Source organism: Neoarius graeffei, chromosome 2 (assembly GCF_027579695.1).
Source record: "Neoarius graeffei isolate fNeoGra1 chromosome 2, fNeoGra1.pri, whole genome shotgun sequence".
Lineage (NCBI taxonomy): Eukaryota > Metazoa > Chordata > Actinopteri > Siluriformes > Ariidae > Neoarius > Neoarius graeffei.
This window is the reverse complement of record NC_083570.1, coordinates 21,766,584-21,792,148: the sequence shown is the minus strand read 5'-3', so window position 1 is coordinate 21,792,148 and position 25,565 is coordinate 21,766,584. Positions and strand designations below refer to the sequence as shown.

At 42.8% G+C, this 25,565-nt stretch overlaps 1 protein-coding gene across 1 annotated transcript; it reads left to right on the top strand.

Annotated features, from left to right (window-relative positions):
• The first annotated feature begins 14,497 nt into the window (after positions 1-14,497).
• LOC132869125 (paraneoplastic antigen Ma1 homolog) lies at positions 14,498-19,258 on the top strand. Its single transcript, XM_060902480.1, has 4 exons — positions 14,498-14,584; positions 16,129-16,610; positions 18,598-18,830; positions 18,981-19,258. The coding sequence occupies exons 1-4, from the start codon at positions 14,498-14,500 to the stop codon at positions 19,256-19,258; spliced, it is 1,080 nt and encodes a 359-aa protein (XP_060758463.1).
• The last annotated feature ends 6,307 nt before the right edge of the window (positions 19,259-25,565 follow it).

Below are 25,565 nucleotides of genomic sequence, written 5' to 3'. Positions count from 1 at the left end.
CGCATCTTCCAGGGTCAGACTGTGTTCACTGTGCATCGCCTGCTTGACTCCCGCCAGGTCCGCAGCGGGCTTCAATATCTGGTAGACTGGGAGGGCTATGGCCCTGAGGAACGCTGTTGGGTCCCCGCCCAGGACATTTTAGATAAAGGACTTTGTCGGGACTTCCATTCGGCCCATCCGGATCACCCTGGGAACGTCAGGAGATGCTCCTAGAGGGGGGGGGTCCTGTTAGGACTGGGACTGTTTTGGCCTCTAGAGGCCGCTGTTATGTTTATCTTGTCATGTTTGTTTTGGCCTCTAGAGGCCGCCACTGTGTTTTGTGTTTGTCTTGATTGCCTGTTTCCTGCCCCGCCCTGTTCCTTAATTGTTTTGTGTATAAATACCCCTCTGTTTGTTCCCTTGTCACAGAGTCTTTATGCTCTGCTGTCTTGTGCTAGTTTCCTCTGTCTCACGTATCTTGCCTGTGCCCTTGTGTTTTTGATATTTTTTGCTTTCTTTGGACTTTGTACCTTTTTGATCTTTTGAGCGTTCAGCATTTTGCCTTTCCTTTTGTTTTTGGACATTTAACCTTTGGATATTTTTATTTTGGTTTATCTTCTGAGCTTTTGGATTTTCTTTTTGTTTTTTCCATTGGATTGCATATAGTGTAAATAAACTGTTTTTTGATACTCTACTTTCGCCTCATGCTTCTGTACTTGAGTTGTGGCCTAGTGGGGGTTTGCTGGATTATCACACCAGTGGCCTGGGTTCAAAACCCTAACAGATATGTTGTCTACGTTCTATTGTGAATACAATATCAGTTTTTGAGATTTGTAAATTATTGCATTCCGTTTTTATTTACAATTTGTACTTTGTCCCAACTTTTTTGGAATCGGGGTTGTATTATTGAACTTTACTGCCATCTACCAGACTTCTGCCAAGGCCAAATGCCGTATCTCACAACTTTAGTGAAAGTGAAAATACATTCACGGATTTTCCCCAGGGCTGCACGGTGGTGTAGTAGTTAGCACTGTTGCCTTACAGCAAGAAGATTCTGGGTTCAAGCCCAGTGGCTGACAGGGACCTTTCTGTGTGGAGTTTGCATGTTCTCCCCGTGTCTGCGTGGGTTTCCTCCAGGTGCTCCGGTTTCCCCCACAGTCCAAAGACATGCAGTGAGGCTAGTTGGTGACTCGAAATTGACCATAGGTGTGAATGTAAGTGTGAATGGTTGTGTGTTTCTATGTGTTAGCCCTGCAATGATCTGGCGACTTGTCCAAGGTGTACCCTGCCTCTCGCCCATAGTCAGCTGGGATAGGCTCCAGCTTGCCTGCAACCATACACAGGATATACGGATAATGGATGGATGGGTTTTCCCTGTGACTCGAATCCACTCCAAAATTGAATGGGTTCTTTCTTAGCCCATGCTCCACCCTTCCACCAAGTGTCATGGAAATCGGGTTAGAATGTTTTGTGCAATCCTGCTTACAGGCAGACAGACAAACTTCACCAAAAACATAACCTTCTTGGCAAAGGTAATTATGGGCCTAAAACACTCTTAACTCTTCAGCTGTCCAGTTGGATATGAGTGGAATCTGATGTGTTTTGATGTGCAGTCTGAGATGCTTTTCTGCTCACCTTGGTGATAGAATGGTTATTTGAGTTACCGAAGCCATCCTGTCAGCTCGAACCAGTCTACCTAATCTCTTCAGACCTCTCTGATCTGACTGGTTGTTTTTAGTTATTTGCATCACTCTGTGTAGACTGTTGTGTGTGAAAATCCCAGATTAATGGCAGTTTCTGTTGAAATACTCAAAGCATCTGGCACCAGCAACCATGCCATGGACAAAGTCACTGAGATCATATCTCTCCCCCTGATGTTTGATATAAACATTCACTGAGGTGCTTGACCTGTACCTGCATCTTCTTCTGCATTGCAGTGCTGGCACATGATATACAGGTGTTCCTAATAAAGCAGACGATGAATGTATGCCGAGCACTTCTTATTCTGAAATTTGAAGCATAAACCTTTTGATTATGTCTAATACTAATTTTTGATTAACATTAAATCTGCCATTGCAAGCATAACAGCAGTGTGGGTGTGTGTTTCTGAATACACGTGTACAACACATGCTCAATGTGTGTGGGGAAGTGAGGCGTGTTTGGAGGTGTGGCTGAGTTTTTACGTGTTCATGCATGCACAGATTTGGGACATTGAGCGTACGTGCAGGTACACTTGTTCAAAGTGTACACCCGTATTGTTATCAGACAAGTGTTCGGTTAGCAGACAAGGAAGGAGAAAATATACAGGTTACTGGGTTCAAGGTGTTTTTCAGAACACTCAGAGGTTATGTCTTCTTCATGTGTCACATGCAGTAGCTCTTAAGCACCACATGTTGGCCAACTTTAAACTTCATGCTTCACTCCCATCACCTCATTGCATCACCTCGACCCTTCAGTCTAAATGTGCCATGAGTTCAACCTCACCTATCATGTCACTTGCCACAAGTAAATCTTTCTGGTTTCTGTGGTGAAGTACATTCAATGTACTTCACCACGGAAACTTGGATGTGCACTCATTTGCAGAACAGAAAGGATCTGTGGATTATGCCATTATATCAGAGGTACATGGAGTGCAAAACTACCTCAAAAGACAGAGTGAAAGTGTCTTCCTTGTAGAGACTGAGAGACTGAAAAAAGGAATGAGGTTGTGTCAACATACAAAAACAGTGATGAGTAGGAATACTGCCTGCTTTCAGTTTGACTGGCTTACCGAGAGCCACGTGTGTTTTATCATGTTTCTCTCATGAAGGCCATTTGTTTACTGTGTGAAGCAAAAAATAGATTTAATAGGAATTAAAAATAGCCAAGCAAACAGTATGAATCTTGAAACATCCTGTAACACAGTGTTTCTCAACGACTGGGCGAAGCACCATCTAGTGGGCCGCAAATTTTTTTCAAACTAAAGTTTATTTTTTTTACTCGTAGTCGGGTACAGTTACTGGGTTGCATCCAACATCACATCCGCCTCATTAAGCTACAGTCACACTACAGCTGCCGATGCTTTGCGATGGGTTATCGATGAAAATGAGGCATTTTGGTGGCGATATACACGCGAGCTAAAAGTTGTGGTCACACAGTAGGTGAACACTTGACTGTCATGCCTTTGGTGCTTGAGTCTGGCACAGCTTGAGCGGCCATGTGCGCTCACAGAGTGTGTTGTGCCTGCACTTGGGACCCGGTCGTTACAGGAAACACCTGATACTGATTTGAGCACAATCAGCATGCACAGATATGGACACTGTTTTCACAGAGGGTATGTGAAACATTATCATTATCACTGTAACGTTTGTTTCTAGCCATGTTTATAATGCTGTTTAAATACCCTGCTTTTGTAAATATCACACCTGCTAATAAGCACTCTTCCTGCACTTCGAGCCATCTACTGCCATCTATCTTGTAGTGCCTTGGTCACCAGATCTTTAACCCAGCTACATATAAAAAGTTGTACTCCTCCATTCTCTTCCAGATTCTCATCTGTTTGTCGGGGAACTCAACGGATAGATCATTTTCCAACTCATAGGAAAAGTCCTTCTTTGTTAGCATGTAAGTATCTATCCCATTGAGTGGTTTCTATATCCACTTCTTTTCAGTGCACTTCTTGGTTTTAATAACTTGCTTGTTTGTTGTACACAAACATGGCAATAATTTCTTGTGTTAATGGACCAGACTCCACTTTTGGATCATTAACCCCTTTTGAGTGAGAATGCCCTGCATGCATGGTTTTATGTTGGCTTCTGGGACATCCATATAGTTTAAAATACAATGTCTACAATTAAAAACAGTTTGTTTTTATTGCATTTACAGTGGTGCTTGAAAGTTTGTGAAACCTTTAGAATTTTCTATATTTCTGCATAAATATGAACTAAAACGTCATCAGATTTTCACACAAGTCCTCAAAGTAGATAAAGAGAACCCAGTTAAACAAATGAGACAAAAATATACTTGGTCATTTATTTATTGAGGAAAATTATCCAATATTACATATCTGTGAGTGGCAAAAGTATGTGAACCTTTGCTTTCAGTATCTGGTGTGACCCCCTTGTGCAGCAATAACTGCAACTAAACATTTCCGGTAACCATTGATCAGTCCTGCACACTGGCTTGGAGGAATTTTAGCCCATTCCTCCGTACAGAACAGCTTCAACTCTGGGATGTTGGTGGGTTTCCTCACATGAACTGCTCACTTCAGGTCCTTCCACAACATTTTGAATTGGATTAAGGTCAGGACTGACTTGGTCATTCCAAAGCATTAACTTTATTCTTCTTTAACCATTCTTATGTAGAATGACTTGTGTGCTTAGGGTCATTGTCTTGCTGCATGACCCACCTTCTCTTGAGATTCAGTTCATGGACAGATGTCCTGACATTTTCCTTTAGAATTCACTGGTATAATTCAGAATTCATTGTTCCATCAATGATGGCAAGCCGTCCTGGCCCAGATGCAGCAAAACAGGCCCAATCCATGATGCTACCACCACCATGTTTCACAGATGGGATAAGGTTCTTATGCTGGAATGCAGTGTTTTCCTTTCTCCAAACATAACACTTCTCATTTAAACCAAAAAGTTCTATTTTGGTCTCATCCATTCACAAAACATTTTTCCAGTAGCCTTCTGGCTTGTCCACATGATCTTTAGCAAACTGCAGATGAGCAGCAATCTTTTTGAAGAGCAGTGGCTTTCTCCTTGCAACCCTGCCATGCACACCATTGTTATTCAGTGTTCTCCTGATGGTGTACTCATGAACATTAACATTAGCCAATGTGAGAGAGGCCTTCAGTTGCTTAGAAGTTACCCTGGGGTCCTTTGTGACCTTGCTGTCTATTACACGCCTTGCTCTTTGAGTGATCTTTGTTGGTCGACCACTCCTGAGGAGGGTAACAATGGTCTTGAATTTCCTTCTTCTGTACACAGTCTGTCTGACTGTGGATTGGTGGAGTCCAAACTCTTTAGAGATGTTTTTTAACCTTTTTCAGCCTGATGAGCATCAACAATGCTTTTTCTGAGGTCCTCAGAAATCTCCTTTGTTTGTGCCATGATACACTTCCACAAACATGTCTTGTGAAGATCAGACTTTGATAGATCCCTGTTCTTTAAACAAAACAGGGTGCCCATTCACACCTGATTGTCATCCCATTGATTGAAAACACCTGACTCTAATTTCACCTTCAAATTAACTGCTAATCCTAGATATTCACATACTTTTGCCACTCACAGATATGTAATATTGGATCATTTTCCTCAATAAATAAATGACCAAGTATAATATTTTTGTCTCATTTGTTTTTAACTGGGTTCTCTTTATCTACTTTTAGGACTTGTGTGAAAATCTGATGATGTTTTAGGTCATATTTATGCAGAAATATAGAAAATTCTAAAGGGTTCACAAACTTTCAAGCACCACTGTATTGAATTCCTGGGCTCCCATCTGTAACAGGGAGTGATGTTGCATCCCATTAATACACTTTACAATAGATTATTATATTCTAATAGAATAGATGAGCCAAAATAATTGGGGATCTTTTTTAATGGGCCCCAACTTATTACAAGTATGAATAGGTAGGCCTAGAAGGTTGAGAACCCCTGCTGTAACATGTAAAGATATGCATGGAGAGAGAGAGAGAGAGAGAGAGAGATGATATCTCTGAATTATCCTGCTGTTTTTTTCACTCTGATAATGGATGACTTCCTTTAATTAGAGAAAAGGAAATGTGAATAGAATAGATGGCAAAACACTGCTGCCAATAAGAACTCATCTATCTAAAGTACAGATGATGAATCTCACAAAGGGCTCAATCACAAACACTGCAGCACCTTTTCAGGAACATCAGTGCTTGTCTCAGAAATAGGACTCCCTGATGAACCAAAAACTTCTGGAGTTGTTCCTGCTAAACAGCTTTCTTTAACAGCCCCCACCCACATTCACACACATCCCACCCCAAAATACATGCATCTGATAAATTTCCCAGCTCTGAGAAATTTCTGATTTTTGGACAGAACTGTATGTTGATCTGGGCACATGTATCTTAGTAACGGAGTTTTATATAGACACAATAGTAGAACAGGATTCATTGGAATTGTTATCAGGGAACTTCAGGGTGTGAGTGCCACATGCCTCATTTGCAGCTCTCTCAGGTTTGTGTACCAAGATCTTTAAGTCAATATTGAACCAGGGCAACACAACTTGCATTGTGTTCCTCATGTCCGCTTACAGTCATCTGTTTCCTCCTGTATTGCCGTTTCTGACAGAATTGTTATGTAATGAGCAGACACACACGCATGCACACACACACACACACACACACACACACACATCCGCCTCTGAAAACTGAGGAAGTGGAAACTGTACGAGAGTAGTGGTGTGAACCTTGCGACTGTGAGAAATATAGATTTTGTGAAGCTGTTGTGTATCTTTTTCCAGTCTTCAACTGTCCAGTTTTGGTGGCTGATAGGAGTGAAACCTGAAGTGGTTTGAGGTGTTGTGCATTCTGAGATGCTTTTCTGCTCACCATGGTTGTAAATAGTTGTTATTTGTTATTTATAAAATCCTCAGTTGTTATCTTTCCCTCAGTTTTGTAAGTACAATCTTTGTATTACAATTTCAAGTCAGCGTTTTTACAGCTATTCTATGCTCAGTCACAATCTCTCAAGTGATGCTTACGATTTCAAAGCCCACAATGAGCTTAGTTTAACTTTTGTTTGATTAGTAGTTAATTCCTGGGTTTTAGTCACATGACTTTTCTTAGCAGTTTTACCAGAAGCGAAATAGCTGGTGGTCTAAACAGCTGCCGTAGTGCAAACAACTAGCGATAACTTATCAGAGTATGGTGGTAATCTAGAAGCCACTGCTCGCTTTAGATATATTCAGAAGATTGCTATGTGCAATGGAATCGACCCCTACAGTCTAGGAAAGACGGATTTGTCATACGATCTTGAAAACTACCCTTCAGTCGAGTTCCCCGACATCTCAAACTATCTGGTGTTGCAGACGTCCTTCTACACCGCAAAACAGATGAAAGTGCGGAAGAGTATGGAGGCTTACAACTTTTTTGTATGTGGCTGGGTAAAGGACCTCAGTATCAAGTCGCTGCCAAATGAATCATGTATTGTTCTTGCCAGTGTAAGTATGTTTTTTTTAAGCTTTTCGTTTGTGTCTTTACAACGAAGTGCTGCAAGTTGAAATGTAAACAAACAACAGTTGGCTTGATTCTCACTTGTGTTGGCTCTTATCTCTCGGGTAAATCATCCACAAAGATCATCAGAAACCCCTTTAAAGAACTGGATCTTAGTTAAACAAGATGGAGAAGTGATCACGGCGCATTGTAACTGTACGGCTGGGAAAGAATTTTGTCGCGACCTTCATGCAAATGGACTTTGTGAGGAGTAAACAAAGAAACAGCTGGGGACTTTAGTGCTTAGTGACTAAAAAAAAAAGTACTGTAAAATAACGACACACAGCAAGAAAAGTACTTGGAAAACACTAAGGACAGAGCTGAGAGGGATATACAAACCTTACACCAAGTGATCACTGCAAACTCGAGCATGCTTCGACTCGGCTCCCTTCGATTTCAGTGAGAGGTTCAAAAGCCACCTTTCTCGACATCTTTTTGTGAAATCCTGTGTTTGTTCACCCTTTTTTATTAGATCACGGGGAACCCTGAAGAAACTTTTAACAGTTTCATGGTTTGATCGATTCGAACAACCTAAAACAACGCAAACATAAGGCATTTTTCATGCAAGCAATGCACCTTCTCCGTACAAACGCTTTGTCAGCTGAGCTTTGGTAGACCACCAGCTAAAGTTTTGAATAACTAATGAGGCGGATGTGACGTCAAGTGAAACCCAGCAATTGCTGTATGTTTTTTTTAATGATGTAAGGAATAAAATGCAACAGAGTATGCTTTTAAAGGAAAATAATTCACAAGAAGGTGGCGTGATACAGTGTACTGAATTACTATTACCCCACGCAAAAGCTTATTTTCCAACAACAGCACGTCTTGAAGTGTTTTGTTCATCTGGTACCACAACAATGCTTTTTCTTAAAGCAACATCATACTTTTTATTAGTTTCCAGTTACATTTTGAAACAAGTTAGTTCCTGTTATCACTTACGTTAGAACACCTATACACATCTTTATCTGTAAATGTATCTTTTTTTTTTTACTTGGTCTTAAAGTTAACAAGACGAAATGCAAGTTCCTGCATAGTCCAATCAACTCGAAAATGTGCCATTTTAATGGGAAACATGTTTCTTCATGCTTACACTGTGTTCACTATAATCTCCAGAGGTGCCAATAACAGTGGCATGTGTTTTTTGTTGAAAATAATTATTTCTTGATAAGGGATTTGTTTTTCTCTGAAAAAAAATCAATTAAAGGTTAGATTTTTCTCATTTTTTCAGCATGAGATAAAGCAACTTCACCAAAAGGTGGATTTTTTCTAACTCTTTTTACTAATCTTTACAAAGCATGCCAATAATCAATCTAGGACACGGCACTGTATAAGCTGTTATTATAGTAATGATAATGTATCCAAGCTACTATCAAAACTACTCCTCTGGAGAACCTAACACCTTCTGAGCAATCAGAATTGACAATTCATCAGTGCTGGGGTATAACTGTGAGTGTTGTTATAACATGGCTTGTTTAATATCGCTACAGTTTTGCTAGCATAACCACTTTGGAATGCAAACAAGAAGGAAGAGAGGACAATTCCCAGGGCATTGCTTTTTAATCACTTTGTTTCTCTCTGTCTGTGTGAATGTGGTATTTGGGAACACATGTTGTTCCTGAGGCCGTGGGTCAGCAAAGGCCGTTCTCACGGACATGCTGTTCCTGTTTGGCATGTCAGATGCAGACATGGAGATGAGTGTGGTGCCAGCCACGGGATTCTGTGAGCCTGCAAATGAATGCCAGGCTTTAGTCGAAACAATCTGCTTACTTGAGCTTCTGTGATTATTGGTGGCTTGTTTTGATTTTTAGTGCCTCTAGGCTAAGGTACTGGCTATACTGTTATTGTAGAAGTATTCCATTTGAATGTGTCCATTCAAATATGTGTTACAGTTATGATGCTTTGCAGTGTGATCATATGTCAGCATTTGTATGCAGACTTCCTCTTCTTAGACTCACCCTAAACAACTTAGGCTTCCATGGTGTGTGTTTACATCTATCCATTATTTGTAACCACTTATCCTGTGCAGGGTCACAGGTAAACCTAAATCAGAAGCAATGACCATAAATGTAAACAATGCAACACCCATCCATCCATCCATCCATCCATCCATTAACTGTAGCCGCTTATCCTGTTCTACAGGGTCGCAGGCAAGCTGGAGCCTATCCCATCTGACTATGGGCGAGAGGCGGGGTACACCCTGGACAAGTCGCCAGGTCATCACAGGGCTGACACATAGAGACAAACAACCATTCACACTCACATTCACACCTACGGTCAATTTAGAGCCACCAATTAGCCTAACCTGCATGTCTTTGGACTGTGGGGGAAACCAGAGCACCCGGAGGAAACCCACGCAGACAAGGGGAGAACATATAAACTCCACACAGAAAGGCCCTCATTGGCCACTAGGCTCAAACCCAGAACCTTCATGCTGTGTGGCGACAGTGCTAACCACAACACCACCGTGCCACCATAAATGTACACACATATAACATATATGGTGTTCTATGTGGCACGGATTAAGTGCTAAATGCAAAGTTCAAGACCAGAATAGGATTCTGGAATGTTCGTACCATGTATGAAACAGGCAAGCTAGCACAAGTAACAGCTGAAATGAGGTGCTACAGCTAACATATGAGTATACTTTGGATAAGTGAGTGCAGATGGACTGACTAAGAACAGAAACATGAGAGACTGTTTTATACTCAGGCAGAGATGATGACCAACATTATGAAGGACTAGCAATCATTTTCAAGAAAGGAAGAGACAAAACACGGATAGAATGGAAACCTGTTAACAACAGATTAATAAAAGCCAGAGAGGTGGACAGTAACGAAGTACATTTACTTGAATGGTGTTCACCTAATGGGAGACTCAAACCAGATCAACCATCTATTAATTAATGGCATGTGGCGACGTTCACCCATTGACAGTGTTGGGGTAGTTACTCAAAAAAAGTAATTAGTTACAAGTTACTAGTTACTTCTGTAAATTGTAACAAGATTACTTTACTAGTTACTGCATTTAAAAAGTAACTTCACTACTCATTACTTTTCAGTTTCTTAATCCAAATTCCCAAAATTACTGCATAGATACATGGACAAACATAATGGCCCTTTCATCACTTTATTTTCAATTTTCAAAAAAGGCATCTCTTAGCCTTTCAACATGGTGTAGATTGCTCCTCGTCAGAGTCAGACCCATCATCAGGCTGACCGGATTCAAACCTTCACACATCAGCTTTTACACCAACTTCATTTGTAGTGTAGGAAATAGTAACATCTACTTCAAAGTAAGGACTGGAGTCAGACAGGGCTGTGTGATGTCATCTCTTTTCTTCAATGTAGTCACAAACTGGGTAATGCACAAAACAACTGATGATACACCTAGAGGAATAAGATGGAACCTTTTTTCCACTCTAGAAGATATTGACTTTGCAAAAAATCTTGCTCTTCTTTCCCATTCACACCAGCACATGCAAGACAAAACAGAATTACACATTTTTGCCAGTCAAGCAGGTCTAAAAATAAGCAAACCTAAATCAGAAGCAATGACCATAAATGTAAACAACACAACAACCATCCATCCATTATCTGTAGCCGCTTATCCTGTTCTACAGGGTCGCAGGCAAGCTAGAGCCTATCCCAGCTGGCTATGGGCAAGAGGTGGGGTACACCCTGGACAAGTCGCCAGGTTATCACAGGGCTGACACAGAGACAAACAACCATTCACACTCACACCTTCAGTCAATTTAGAGCCACCAATTAACCTAACCTGCATGTCTTTGGGGGAAACCGGAGCACCCAGAGGAAACCCACACAGACACAGGGAGAATATGCAAACTCCATGCAGAAAGGCCCTCGCCGGGTGCTGGGCTTGAACCCAGGACCTTCTTGCTGTGAGGCGACAGTGCTAACCACTACACCACTGTGCTGCCCCAACGCAACACCTATACATGTAAATGGGGAAAAAAAAAACCTTCCCATCTCAGAAAACTTTACTTACCTGGGGAGTATAGTAATGATGAAGCAGCAAGATTTGATATCAAAACCTGATTAAATAAAGCCCGAAATGTTTTCAGATCCTTTAACAACATATGGGGTGGCATGGTGGTGTAGTGGTTAGCACTGTTGCCTCACAGCAAGAAGGTTCTGGGTTCAAGACCAGTGGCCAACGAGGGCCTTTCTGTCTGGAGTTTGCATGTTCTCCCCATGTCTGTGTGGGTTTCCTCCGGGTGCTCAAGTTTCTCCCACAGTCCAAAAACATGCAGGTTAGGCTAACTGGTGGCTCTAAATTGACTGTAGGTGTGAATGTGAGTGTGAATGGTTGTTTGTCTCTATGTGTCAGCCCTGCGATAACCTGATGACTTGTCCCGGGTGTACCCCACCTCTCACCCATAGTCAGCTGGGATAGGCTCCAGCTTACCTGCGACCCTGTACAGGATAAGCAGCTATAGATGATGGATGGATGGATGGATGGATGGATAACAACATCTGGAAATAATCACAGTATAGTAAAAACACCAAACTGAAACTGTACCAGAACTGTGTTCTATCAACTCTTTTGTATGGCTCTAAATGTTGGAGGATGACAGAAAAAGACCTTTACAAATGTCCTGTGATGACCTGGCGACTTGTCCAGGGTGTACCCCGCCTCTCAGTCATAGTCAGCTGGGATAGGCTCCAGCTTGCCTACGACCCTGTACAGAATAAGTGGCTACAGATAATGGATGGATGGATAGACCTTTACAAACTATCAACATTCCATATATAGCCCAGGGTTATTTTATAACTCCTGATGCTTACACTGGGTACTGCTTTATGTATTGTTTACGTTAGCTGCAGACCTACACGGTATAGCTATAGTCCCTTAGCTAGCTGTTTTACACACATACACGGCACTGTTAGTTATTTTCCACTGACCATTAAGTATTGTTACTTTGTTTCATTTACACGGTTTGTGTGAGAGCACTGAGTGGGCAGACCTAACTCTATAGCTGGTGGAATAAATGATTATCATAGGTCAAGTTTATGGTTAGTTTCACTGTCCTTCTATCAGAGCACCCAGTGGATGGGATCTGGTGGGGAGAGAGGTGTAACAAACGCACACACACAGCAGACTGGGAGAGGATTCGCGTGAAGAGAACAGGATCTGCACGAGAGAGAGAGAATCGGACCTAGCTACTTTTAACCAGTTGCTAGCAGCCTAGCTACTGTTAACTACACTGGGGTTCAGCTCGTGCCTGCTAACATGCTAGTTGCTAGCCGTCCATCTTGCTGTGGTAATTGTTTGCCTTGCATAGGAGTTGTCTGATAGCGCCTCGAGCTACCGGGACGCTTGCGGTTCCTCAGACAGCCGACGTGGGACATATGCGGCCTGATAGCACCTCGAGCTACCAGGCGGCTTGAGGTTCCTCAGGTTAGCCATCGAGGGAGCAGCATTGAGGGGGAGCGCGCTCTGACTGACTTGACTGACTGACTGACCATGTGAGTTGAAATGTTGCTGAGCGAGACATCGGAGTGACCGTCACGCGAACTGTGAGTAAGATACCTGCTTGGGCGAGGATCCTCACCGATTTTACGAGGAGTTTTAGAGGCTGTCCACACGGCAACAGATTCAGGTGAATCTGATAAAATTGTTTATCGTTTCGGCCTGGCGTCCACACGGCACCGGCATTTTGGGTGCCCCAAAACGAAATTTTTTGAGAACGGGTTCCAGAGTGGAAAAATCTGGCAACAGCGCCATTGCGAAGTCATCTGGATGAGTAGAACGGATTTGTTTACGATGACGTCACAACCACATGACTAGAACAAGCAGCACTCTCACTGTTTTGTATGAACCACTGCATTGCATTCACTTTTGTATACAGCTTTTCTTTTAAATAAACAAGTAACTGAACCATTTCTTGAATTTCTTTTTTTTATTGGATAAGACTGCTTTTCAGAATGTTCACACACAATATAAAAAGTTATATAAATTATATAAAAATGCTTTTCAAAATGTTCACACACAATAAGAAAATTAAGTTATATAAAACTATGCACACTAATAAAACTAATTTGTACACACAGAAGGCACGATTTCCTCGCGTAGTCGCAGCCATCTTCTTCTTGTTGTTGTGTGTTCGTTCCTGAGAGTGCTTCACGCCGGGTAGAAGAAGGGGTTTATGCGCATGCGTCCTACTTCTTCTATTGTTCTGGTGTCTCCGATGGGACTGTCTTACAGCGCACGTAGAGGTGTGGCATGTGTATTGCCTCGTTTTCAGCAAGCGTTGCGTTGCCATATGTACCTGATATTTTACTGATCTGTTGCCCATGTGGACGCAATATTTTTTTTAATAAAATCTCGTTGCCGTTATCGTGTGGATGTAGCCTTAAACAGGCCTGCACCGGGGGTTTTCCTTTTATTTACCTTGTTGTTATGCCGGCTTTTCTGTGATCACAGTTATGTGCAGTTTGAGTGACGTCACTGCAGTATTTTAAGCATTCTAGTTAATGGTACTGAGTGTTGTATTGTGTGTGCTGTATCCATCCTGTTGGGCTCATATCAGTCGCAAAGAGTTTTGACACTTGAAAATATTTGTTTACACTGTCTGAATTTTCACATGGGAGTCTTTGTTATACGGATCAAACATATAGCTTTTCAATCCATTTGTATTATAGTCTTTCATCACATTTAATCATTTGATATACATTTAAAGCATCTAATAGCCGGGTAACTTTATTATATACTGTTCAGCCTTTTATTATTGAGTCAGCATCTTTTTGCCTTTTTATATATTTTTATATATTACTATATTGCCATAGGGCTATTGTTTTACAACCTTTAGTAAGGCCACCTTTTAATACACATTTCACACATTTATACTGATATTCTCACTGTTAATAAGAGTTCTTTGGCTCAGGTCTTGTAGAGTATCCAGGCAAGGGGTATTGTTACACTGTGTCTTGTTATAATACACTTTATTATAGTCTCTCTTTTTATACTGCCTCTGTGTCCACTCATTGGTTAGCATAGCAAGTTTATGTTGTCACATCAAGTGTACTGTATGGGTGGTTAAGTCTCATAGTTTACTTAAAAGGCTTAACAGGTGAGAACCTAACCCACGGACCCAGGTTATGCTTATTACACCCCTCTGAGGGAAAAGAGGGCTACATAAATTGGAGGCTCCGCTGGGATTTATTGTTTAGCTGTTTTATTTGTCCAGTGAGTGGAATTTAGTGTTTTAGGCATTTAAAGTGTATTTTACACTAGACTTATATTGAGATTTTTTTGCTAATTGTTAAGATGTCGCTGCTTAGTAGCTGGTGTAAAGGGGAGGGAGTACATCCGAGGCATGCTGTAGTGGTCAGTGATGTTTCCGACGACATTGAGGTAGGTGAAATATGCCCCTTTTCCACCAAAGCAGCTCCAGGGCTGGTTCGGGGCCACACTGTAAAAAAAAAATAGTTGAGAATACTTGAAATTTCAAGGCAACAGTCTGCATTAAGAATTTTATGTTTTGCCAACGATGTGCCCATGATAATCCAAACTATGATAAAACTGTTATCTTTATTAAGAATTCTTAATTAAGTCAATTTTCAATTCCTCATTCTGCCAACATAGATTTCTCTTTTTGCTGAACAGTGGCATTCACAGTAGTGCAAAAAGGCAATTGAGGTTATCACAATTTTTTTTTTTTAGATTTTTTTGGGGCTTTTTTCACCTCTATTTGGATAGGACAGCGTAGAGACAGGAAATGAGCGGGAGAGAGAGAGACGGGGAGGGAGCGGGAAATGACCTCAGGTCGGAACCGAACCCGGGTCCCTGGATTTATGGTATGGCGCCTTATCCACCTGAGCCACGACGCCCCTGAGGTTATCACAATTTATCATTAAACTATACATGCCTTTTTTCATTGTTCTACACAATTACAAAAATTTTTAAAACCCATGTCATGGGTATGGCGTCGTGGCTCAGGTGGATAAGGAGCCATACCATAAATCTGGGGACCCAGGTTTGATTCTGACCCGAAGTCATTTCCTGATCATTTCCTGTCTCTACGCTGTCCTATCCAAATAAAGGTGAAAAAAGCCCCCCAAAAAAGTCTGATAACCTCAATTGCCTTTTTGTACTACTGTGAATGCCACTGTTCAGCAAAAAGAGAAATCTATGTTGGCAGAATGAGGAATTGAAAATTGACTTAATTAAGAATTCTTAATAAAAATAACAGTTTTATCATAGTTTGGATTATCATGGGCACATCATTGGCAAAACATAAAATTCTTAATGCAGACTGTTGCCTTGAAATTTCAAGTATTCTCAACTATTCTTTTTTTACAGTGCAGTGCTTAGTTTGGAACCGGGTTTTCTGTTTCCACTGACAAAGAACTGGCTCTGGGGCCAGAAAAACCGGTTCCAGGCTAGCACCAACTCTCTGCTGGGCCAGAGGAAAGAACCGCTTACGTCAGTGGGGGGGCGGAGTTGTTAAGACCAACAATAACAAGACCGCGAAAGATCGCCATTTTTAAGCGCCGAGAAGCAGCAGCTGTACAAACGCGAAGTCATCCATTATTATTATTATTGTTGTTGTTGCTGCTGCTGCTTCTTCCGTGTTGTTTTTGCTTTGATATTCGCGGCAAGGTTTATGCAAACGTAACGCCGTAACTGACATATACAGCGACATAACTGATGTATACAGCGACGTAATGACGTATACAGCGACGTAATGATGTGGCTCCGCTGAGCACCGCGAGCTATGGAAAAGCAAACTGGTTCTCAGCTGGCTCGCAAGTTGAATGAGTTGTGAACCAGCACCAGCACTGGCCCCAAACCAGCCCTGGAACTGATTTGGTGGAAAAGGGGTAATAGAGAGTACCCTTCAGAACATAAAGGTTTTGGGGCGTGTACGTGTGTGTGGTCGTATGTGTGATCCCCAGACTCAGAAGCTGGTAGTGCTTTGTGAGTGCAGAGAGGTGGTTAGAACAGAGGCCCTGCCTAGTGAAGTGAAGCCGTCTGATGGCAGTAGTCCATGGGCACTTAGTGGGCCAGATGATGACACTACAGTAGTGTTTGAGACCAAGGGCACCAACCCCTCAACCCCAAAGCTGTCGCCACGTCCCTCAAGATGTGATGCCCAGAGTGAGCCTCCTCCTCCTGATGCGCCAGCCTCCATTCCAGTGGACACGTTTTTCAAGGTCATAGAGAACCTCATTGAGAAGACCTCAAGACCATATGAGGGCCATGCATTCAAACAGCTTCATGTGTTTTCCGGGGTTTTCCCCACGCCTGCTGGAGAGGAGAGCCTGGACGCCTGGTTAGAGCAGGCCCGTCTGACGATTGACGAGAGTGAGCTCCCCAGCCGTGAGAAACGGAAGAGGATCATCGAGTGCTTGAAAGGTCCAGCTTTTGATATATTGAGGTATTTCACCTGACGTCACAGGTTCACGTGACACCCCGGCGTCCGCCATTTTGAACGTCAAGCTACATACTAACGCTGCAGACAGAGAGGGAGAACCGGCTTGAAAAAAACCGTGTTACAGACACCTAGAATAGATTAATTTGTCAGTAAGCATTCTATAAATAACCATGGTGTTTGCTTGTTGTGCTGTGGGCTGCCACAACAGACAGGGACAGCGTGCAGGACGCTCCTTTTACCGGTTTCTAGTGATGGGAATTTCGGCTCTTTTTTGGGAGCCGGCTCTTTTGGCTCTTCTTACTATAAGGAGCCGGCTCTTTCGGCTCCCAAACGGCTCCTGAGATTTTATTTTTGATTTAATTGCTGCAATTAACTAGTTAATTAATTACATAATTTATATTTTATCAATAGGATGTTTTCCATTTTATTTTTTAGTTTTTGTAGCCATTGTAAAGCTTTGTAAAGTATAGCAGTGTAACAATGTTCTAGCTATAGAAATAAAACTTACCAATTAATAAATTATTTTCTCACAAACATAATGCAAAACTGTGTTATATTACCAATATAAAATACACAGCTGATTTTCCCCTCCTCAGGTGCCTCACAGACTCCTCGCCCCTGCGCTCCACAGCTTTAAGCATTACACCAATTTTCGTATTTTCGCAGCTGTGAATGACATCAACCAAAAAAAGTAGGCGTACACCATGCTACTTTTTTTCCTTTGAATGGTAATAGACAACACAAAGACGCAATCGGACAGCAACTTTTTTTTGTGAAAGTCTCTCTCTCTCTGAGGCACCTAAGGACAAAAAACTAATTCGGCTCCCCAACTCGGCTCCCACCGAAGAGCCGGCTCCCGTCGTTCACTTCAAAGAGCCGGCTCTTTGAAGCGGATCATTCGCGACCGACACATCACTACCGGTTTACTACTGACCCAGACAAGAGGGCCAAATGGATTGCAGCTGTGAAGAGACAGGATTGGGAGCCAACAGAGTACTCCAGACTTTGCAGTGATCATTTCATTTCAGGTTAGTTTATCAGTTAACGCAATTTTGATAAAATATATAGCAAAAAGTAAATGGGTCAGTGTTTGTTAACCCATCTGAGCAGTGAAACAAGGCAGTGTTAATTTGTCTAGGGTTGCATGTAGCAGACATCAGACATAAAATGCAATAACAGAGGCTAGAAAGAAACGGGACACAGAACTAAACAGGGAAATTAAGTAAAAAGAAAGAAAGAAAGAAAGAAAGAAAGAAAGAAAGAAAGAAAGAAAGAAAGAAAGAGGAAAAAAAAGGAAAAAAAAAGAGCGCGGATCTCCAAACACATGAGAAGCCTATCTTACGCACATATCACGCGGACTCCACACCTCCACACACGCATCGCGTCTGAAGTCATAACTCATCAGGGGAAATCGTGTCCGCATTGGCATGTTCAAAAAACAACCTCGCGTCAACAATGATACCACACACAAGAAAAAAAAACAGTCAGGTTACTCAACAACCAACCTGGCAGCAGCAGTCGTTGTCATGTAAACACAACACTTCGGATATTCAAATGCTTCCCGTTACACACGATTGCTATGTCAATAAACATCATTTTGCTAATATTTTAGAGACCCCCCAACATTTCCCAAATCATGTTTTCAAAGGATCTCATGTCTGTTTCAGGGGATCTCGGATCCCCCGAGTAACAAGACAGTGTTGTGAACATAGCCTACCTTGTACCGTTTCAAACTGCTGGGGTCATCCTTCATCAAACTTGACTTCTGTCGACAACCTTGGCTCCATACCAAGGCTGGGTACAGTGTTTGTGATAAAAGACAGATCCAATTTAACATGAATCACAGCTTACTTTCTTGTTAAAATGTGCAAAGGTCTCCACCATCTCATACCGCCTTGCACTGAAGGACTTAAGCGTGCCGTCCAAAATGGCTGCATCACGTGACTTGGTCACGTGGGTGAAATACCTCAATAGCTCAGGCTGTCTGTAGTAACGACCCTAACGCCACCCTTGATGACTTCCTGACTGCACTGGAAAAGGCTTTCGGCTCCACGGAGTCTGGAGAAGATCTTTACATAGTGTTCCGATCCATGCAGCAGCATTCTGGTGAGAGCCTGTCCGACTTCTTGAGACGCCTGGAACACATGCTGACCAAAGTTGTTTGGAAGGGAGGACTTCACCCGTCACGGAGGGACCAGGCCCGGGTGGAACAGTTACTGCATGGTACCTTTGAGTCAGAGCTGATGTTAGTGCAGTTGCACCTTCGAGAGCGAAGATACAACCCTCCAACTTTCCTTGAGCTGCTAAACGAGATTCGTGAAGAGGAAGACCACTAGCTGTTGTGATGCAAATCAGCCCCCTGTGCGCATAAAGCTTCTGTGCACCAGTTTAATGCAACAGAGAATACAACCTCCTCCACCTCCGAAGCAGCCCATCTACGGTCAGAGATTGACGACTTAAAGGCCCAGCTCTCCAGGCTTTCTGCTCAGAAGTCAAGCACACGGTCAGACACTGTAGAGGAGGAGCCTATGCAGTCCAGAGGGGCGAGAGCTGAGAAAAGGAATGCAACCCCTGACCTTCAGCAGCAGGTGAATGAGCTACAGCACCAGCTCCAGGCCATGGCTGTTACTCTGAAAGACCACACTGCCTGAACAGACAGGGGAAGACCATGGAAAGGGGGAGCTGCCACGCCTTCTGACTCATACAGACAGAACACACAGAACTGGTTTGCTCACTCCAGTCCGAACAGTGATGCTGTTTTCTATTACCGGTGTGGAGAAGACGGCCATGTCTCAAAGCAGTGCACTAGCACGGAAGATCCTAGCAAGGTCATCTCCAAGCTGATCAGCTCTTTAAAAAAGGCCAGAACAGAACCCGCACAGCAATCCTGCCATGCCAAGACTGGCACAGTGAGCACCCCTAGGTTTCCCAGCCTCCCTGACAGTCTAGTGGGACTTATTACACCCCTCTGAGGGAAAAGAAAAAAATCTCAGGAGAATATTATGAATCTTTTGGCCAAGAACCATCTCCAATGAAGACCTGTCCAGACAATCCAACCAAGAAAGCATGGGTACCATCTTGATAAGAAGACGCTGGAGGTGGATTGGTCATGTCATTCGAAGAGAATATGTCTGTGAAGGTTCTCAGTCATCCAGGTCATCGTAAACTGTAGATGCTAAAGAAGGCAACTGGACTTGCTTAAAATTCTTGAAGACATTTCACCTCTCATCCGAAAGGCTTCTTCAGTTCTCTCTGACTAGTGGGGAGTTCCAGGTATTTATCTTCTAGTGGACCAAAAGCAAACCTAAGGAGAGTCATTGAGGTCACATGGGTCATTGATACTCACTCATCCTGTAGGTGTTAGGGTCCCCGGAGGCCGGGTATGAACTGTGTTAGCAGCCTAGAGGGTCATTACGGTGATCTGTGGGTCATTGGCTCTCCCTGCCATTATGTGAGTCATTGAAGTCAGCTGAGTCTTGATGTGGATGTGTATTCAGTTTTCTGGGAAGTGTGCCAAGGACTGCATTATAGACCCTTTTCACGTGACGTCACGACAAACGCGGCCGCCATTTTGGACATGTACTACCAGTAGTTTACCACAGCCAGCATTGAGGAATGGCAGCAAAGAAAGTGTTTATTTTCAGCAAGACTTCCATCATGCCACTATATTGTTGTGCACCTGGATGTAGTAACCATCAACAAACAAGGCAAGGGTTATCATTTTATCGGATCCCGGTAGATGCTAACCGACGGAGAAGATGGATAGCGGCATACCAACGCTTGTGTAGTGATCATTTTGTTGGAGGTAAGACGAATAAAATTTGCCAGAAAAGGCATTACATTGCTGTTAACATTCTGTGGCGGCGAGTGTGTAACCAAATAGGCTAAAATAACCCATTGTAACCTCTTTGTTCTTCTGTAGTAGCTATTAGCTAACGACATTAGCTAGCATTGTGTTCCTTTGCTGTTGGTAGACTGTAGGACAGATCAGAGGCAGTGTCCTACAAACAGCGCTTAATTTGAGGGGGAGCAAGCCGAAGCGCGCTCCGGAACCTCGGGCGTTGGCTCCGGCAGCTATTTACACTGGATCCGGTGATCCGACACCTCTTTTGACTATGTAACAAAAAAAAAAACAAATAATTAAATAAAAAAATGCAAGTTTATTTAGTGTTAATGTCTGATTTTGATATCTGTCTTGTTGGTGATTTCTCTCATGAAACGATATCCACAAAATATCTGCAGATTAACTTAATTTGCAGTGTTATTACAAAACATGCCCAGAAGCGCAGCGCCGCGCCCCCCTCCCCTCTCTTTTTTTCCGCACCGGAGCCACTCATCCTCATGTATTTGTCTCTTAAATCCAGGCCGTTCCCTGTAATCTGTAACAACGGTTGGAGAAAGTAATGGCAAATAGTGAGTGCACAAACCGTAGAAGGGAAACTGTACACAGCGCCAGGGCAGTGTGATGGTATGTCTACTTTTAGATTGTGTTAGCTAATCAATGAACACACTCGTCACTCGACGAGTTTCACGTCTTTACGACGGATACTTAAATGTGTGTTAGGTATTATTGTTGCAGTCTAAGCAGTCATTGTAGCAGGTAGATGAGCGAGAACCGAAAGGGTTTGTGCCATAAACTGTTATTTCTGTATGGCGTTGCTAATGTGTCGTTACTGTTGTTATTTCTCCCTCTGCTCGCCCTGTAAACGCCCTACGTCGCTGGATAGCGAAGGTGTTTTCTGCATCTCGCTCCTTTTTCTTGTATGTTCTCCGTTTGTCGCCTTCCTCGCATTCAAACCAATTCGACACGTGGCCGCCATTTTGGACATGGACTACCGGTAGTTTACCACAGCCAACATTGAGGAACGGCAGCAAAGAAAGTTTTTACTTTCAGCAAGACTTCCATCATGCCACTATATTGTTGTGAACCTGGATATAGTAACCATCAACAAACAAGGCAAGGTTTATCATTTTATCAGATCCCAACGGAGAAGATGGATAGCGGCCATAAACAGGAAAGATTGGCAGCCCTCGGCATACCAACGCTTGTGTAGTGACCATTTTGTTGGAGGTAAGACGAATAAAATTAGCCAGAAAAGGCATTACATTGCTGTTAACATTCTGTGGCGGCGAGTGTGTAACCAAATAGGTTAAAATAACCCATTGTAACCTCTTTGTTCTTCTGTAGTAGCTATTGTTGACTAGCTAATGTCAACAACATAGTAGCTAGTATGTTACTGTAGCAATGTTTACGTTCAGTCATTTGGATGACTGTTAAAACCTTTCAGTCTCAAGTTTTTCCTTTACTGTATTTACTAGTTTACTGTAATTATGATCCAGCAGCTATTTACACCGGATCCAGTGTAAATAGCTGCCGGAGCCAACGTCCGAGGTTCCGGAGCGCGCTCCGGAACCTCGGACGTTGGCTCCGGCAGCTATTTACCTGTACAGGGCTTAATTTGAGGGAGAGCAAGCCGGAGCGCGCTCCGGAACCTCGGACGTTGGCTCCGGCAGCTATTTACCTGTACAGGGCTTAATTTGAGGGAGAGCAAGCCGGAGCGCGCTCCGGAACCTCGGACGTTGGCTCCGGCAGCTATTTACCTGTACAGGGCTTAATTTGAGGGAGAGCAAGCCGGAGCGCGCTCCGGAACCTCGGACGTTGGCTCCGGCAGCTATTTACACTGGATCCGGTGTAAATAGCTGCCGGATCATAATTACAGTAAACTAGTAAATACAGTAAAGGAAAAACTTGAGACTGAAAGCTTTTAACAGTCATTCAAATGACTGAACGTAAACATTGCTACAGTAACATACCAGCTACTATGTTGTTGACATTAGCTAGTGCTAACAGCTAGCTGCTAGTACACTGCTACAACACAGACACCGACCCTAATAGGTCATTGCCTGGTAACAGCAAATTTATAACGGGCCATGTCTCAACAGACTAAGAAATTATTTCAATGACATTTAATAACATTTTGTTTATCCTGAGGACCGAAAGTAAATGAAAATGTGAACAAACCTTAGCTGTAATAAGATGGCGACCACTGGCTCCAGGGATGACCCGCTGATGTAGGCATGTTACCCAGCCTGACACAAAATATTTGTAGGCATCCAAACTCTTATACGCTTTCAGATCAATACCTGTGTATGGCGATGGGTTTTTAACGACATAGGTATACAGATCATGTGGGCCGAAGTCAGGTAAAGACGAGGGCTTCGTGTACTTCCATACGTCAGTGAACAATCCTGGTGGAAGCAGGTAAACGTCGTTTTCTAAGCCTGCTAACCTCAATTTTTGCAAATACCTCTCCCTCTGCTCACCCTGTAAATGCCCTACGTCGCTGGATAGTGAAGGTGTTTTCTGCATCTCGCTCCTTTTTCTTTTATGTTTTTCGTTTGTCGCCTTCCTCGCATTCAAACTGATTCGAGCCGAAGTCCACTACATGTCCAAAATGGCGGTCGCGTTTACGAAGGTCACGTGACTGAAAAGGGTCTATAGGTGGCTGATAAGTGGTGTCTCAGCCCACCTCCTCTGTTCAGTGATGGTCGTTCCAGGTTGATGAAGATGGCTTCTTTTACTCCTCTTTCAAACCACCAGTCTTCTCTGGGTAGAATGTATAGATTGCAGTCTTGAAACGAGTGTCCTTTGATACTGAGATGAAGATAGACTGCAGAGTCCTGGCCTGAGGAATTGACTCTCTTGTGTTGAGCCATGCGCTTGTGAAGTGGTTGTTTCGTTTCCCCAATGTACAGGTCTTTGCATTCCTCACTGCATTGAATTGCATACACTATGTTGTCCTGTGCCCTGTGATGACCTGGCGACTTGTCCAGGGTGTACCCCGCCTTTTGCCCGTAGTCAGCTGGGATAGGCTCCAGGTTGCCTGCAACCCTGTAGAACAGGATAAAGCGGCTAGAGAAAATGAGATGAGATGTTGTCCTGTTTGTGTCTGGGTATTCTGTGCACATTGAACAAGACAGAAGCCTTAGCATCGAGGTCTATTGGAAACTCACACACACAGACCAGTACCAGTATGGTTTGACTCTCACCACCCACTGGAACACAAATTGGGAGTCATTAGGACCTTACATCACAGGGCTCAGAATATTCCTACAACCCCGATTCCAAAAAAAGTTGGGACAAAGTACAAATTGTAAATAAAAACGGAATGCAATGATGTGGAAGTTTCAAAATTCCATATTTTATTCAGAATAGAACATAGATGACATATCAAATGTTTAAACTGAGAAAATGGATCATTTAAAGAGAAAAATTAGGTGATTTTAAATTTCATAACAACAACACATCTCAAAAAAGTTGGGACAAGGCCATGTTTACCACTGTGAGACATCCCCTTTTCTCTTTACAACAGTCTGTAAACGTCTGGGGACTGAGGAGACAAGCTGCTCAAGTTTAGGGATAGGAATGTTAACCCATTCTTGTCTATAATGTAAGCTTCTAGTTGCTCAATTGTCTTAGGTCTTTTTTGTCATATCTTCTGTTTTATGATGCGCCAAATGTTTTCTATAGGTGAAAGATCTGGACTGCAGGCTGGCCAGTTCAGTACCCGGACCCTTCTTCTACGCAGCCATGATGCTGTAATTGATGCAGTATGTGGTTTAGCATTGTCATGTTGGAAAATGCAAGGTCTTCCCTGAAAGAGACGTCGTCTGGATGGGAGCATATGTTGCTCTAGAACCTGGATATACCTTTCAGCATTGATGGTGTCTTTCCAGATGTGTAAGCTGCCCATGCCACACGCACTAATGCAACCCCATACCATCAGAGATGCAGGCTTCTGAACTGAGCGCTGATAACAACTTGGGTCGTCCTTCTCCTCTTGAGTCCGAATGACACGGCGTCCCTGATTTCCATAAAGAACTTCAAATTTTGATTCGTCTGACCACAGAACAGTTTTTCACTTTGCCACAGTCCATTTTAAATGAGCCTTGGCCCAGAGAAGATGTCTGCGCTACTGGATCATGTTTAGATACGGCTTCTTCTTTGAACTATAGAGTTTTAGCTGGCAACGGCGGATGGCACAGTGAATTGTGTTCACAGATAATGTTCTCTGGAAATATTCCTGAGCCCATTTTGTGATTTCCAATACAGAAGCATGCCTGTATGTGATGCAGTGCCGTCTAAGGGCCCAAAGATCACGGGCACCCAGTATGGTTATTTGGCATGAAATTTCAAAATGTCTCACTTTCGACATTTGATATGTTGTCTATGTTCTATTGTGAATACAATATCAGTTTTTGAGATTTGTAAATTATTGCATTCCGTTTTTATTTACAATTTGTACTTTGTCCCAACTTTTTTGGAATCGGGGTTGTACAACGTTAGAGGGAAAAGAGAAGGAGCAAAAACACATCATGGAAGCACTTCAGAAGTGCAGGTATCCCAACTGGGCTTTTATCAAGGCCAGAAAAAGAAACATAACAGATGGGGAATTTCTGGATAGTCTGAGAAACTCAAGAGAATCTTCTACAAACACAACATCCCTGTACACTTCAGACCCAGTAACACTCTGAGGCAGAAATTGGTTCACCCTAAGGACAAAATACCCAGACTTGCTGAGAGTTTTTATGATATTTATACATCTGAATCTTCGCTAAATGTGAGCTAAATGGCTCACATGAGCTAACCCAGCAGGATTTCTTTCTGAGAAAGCTTTTATGATGAGTATAAGTGTTCCTAATCTTGACTGCTAATTACAAAAAACGATCTTGCAATGATCAGTAGGCCAGTAAATACTTTATAAATTCGTAATCTTCAGTGCTAATAACAGCTAACTGGCTCACCTTGGCTAACTGTACAGATTTTTCTGAGAGTTCATATGATATTTATAAATGCTCCTAGCTTTCACTGCTGATATAAACTAAATGGCTAACATCAGTCGAAGGCAGGGGCCTCGACGACCTGATCCCCGGACACAGCAGCTGGCTGTTGGGACA

Excerpts from the sequence above, each read along its gene's own strand:
- LOC132869125 (XM_060902480.1), top strand. The coding sequence starts at position 14,498 with ATGTCGCTGCTTAGTAGCTGGTGTAAAGGGGAGGGAGTACATCCGAGG. Across the intron at positions 16,611-18,597 it reads CCAGCTTTTGATATATTGAG|TAACGACCCTAACGCCACCC; the intron begins GTATTTCACCTG and ends GGCTGTCTGTAG. Across the intron at positions 18,831-18,980 it reads GGTGGAACAGTTACTGCATG|CTTCTGTGCACCAGTTTAAT; the intron begins GTACCTTTGAGT and ends GTGCGCATAAAG.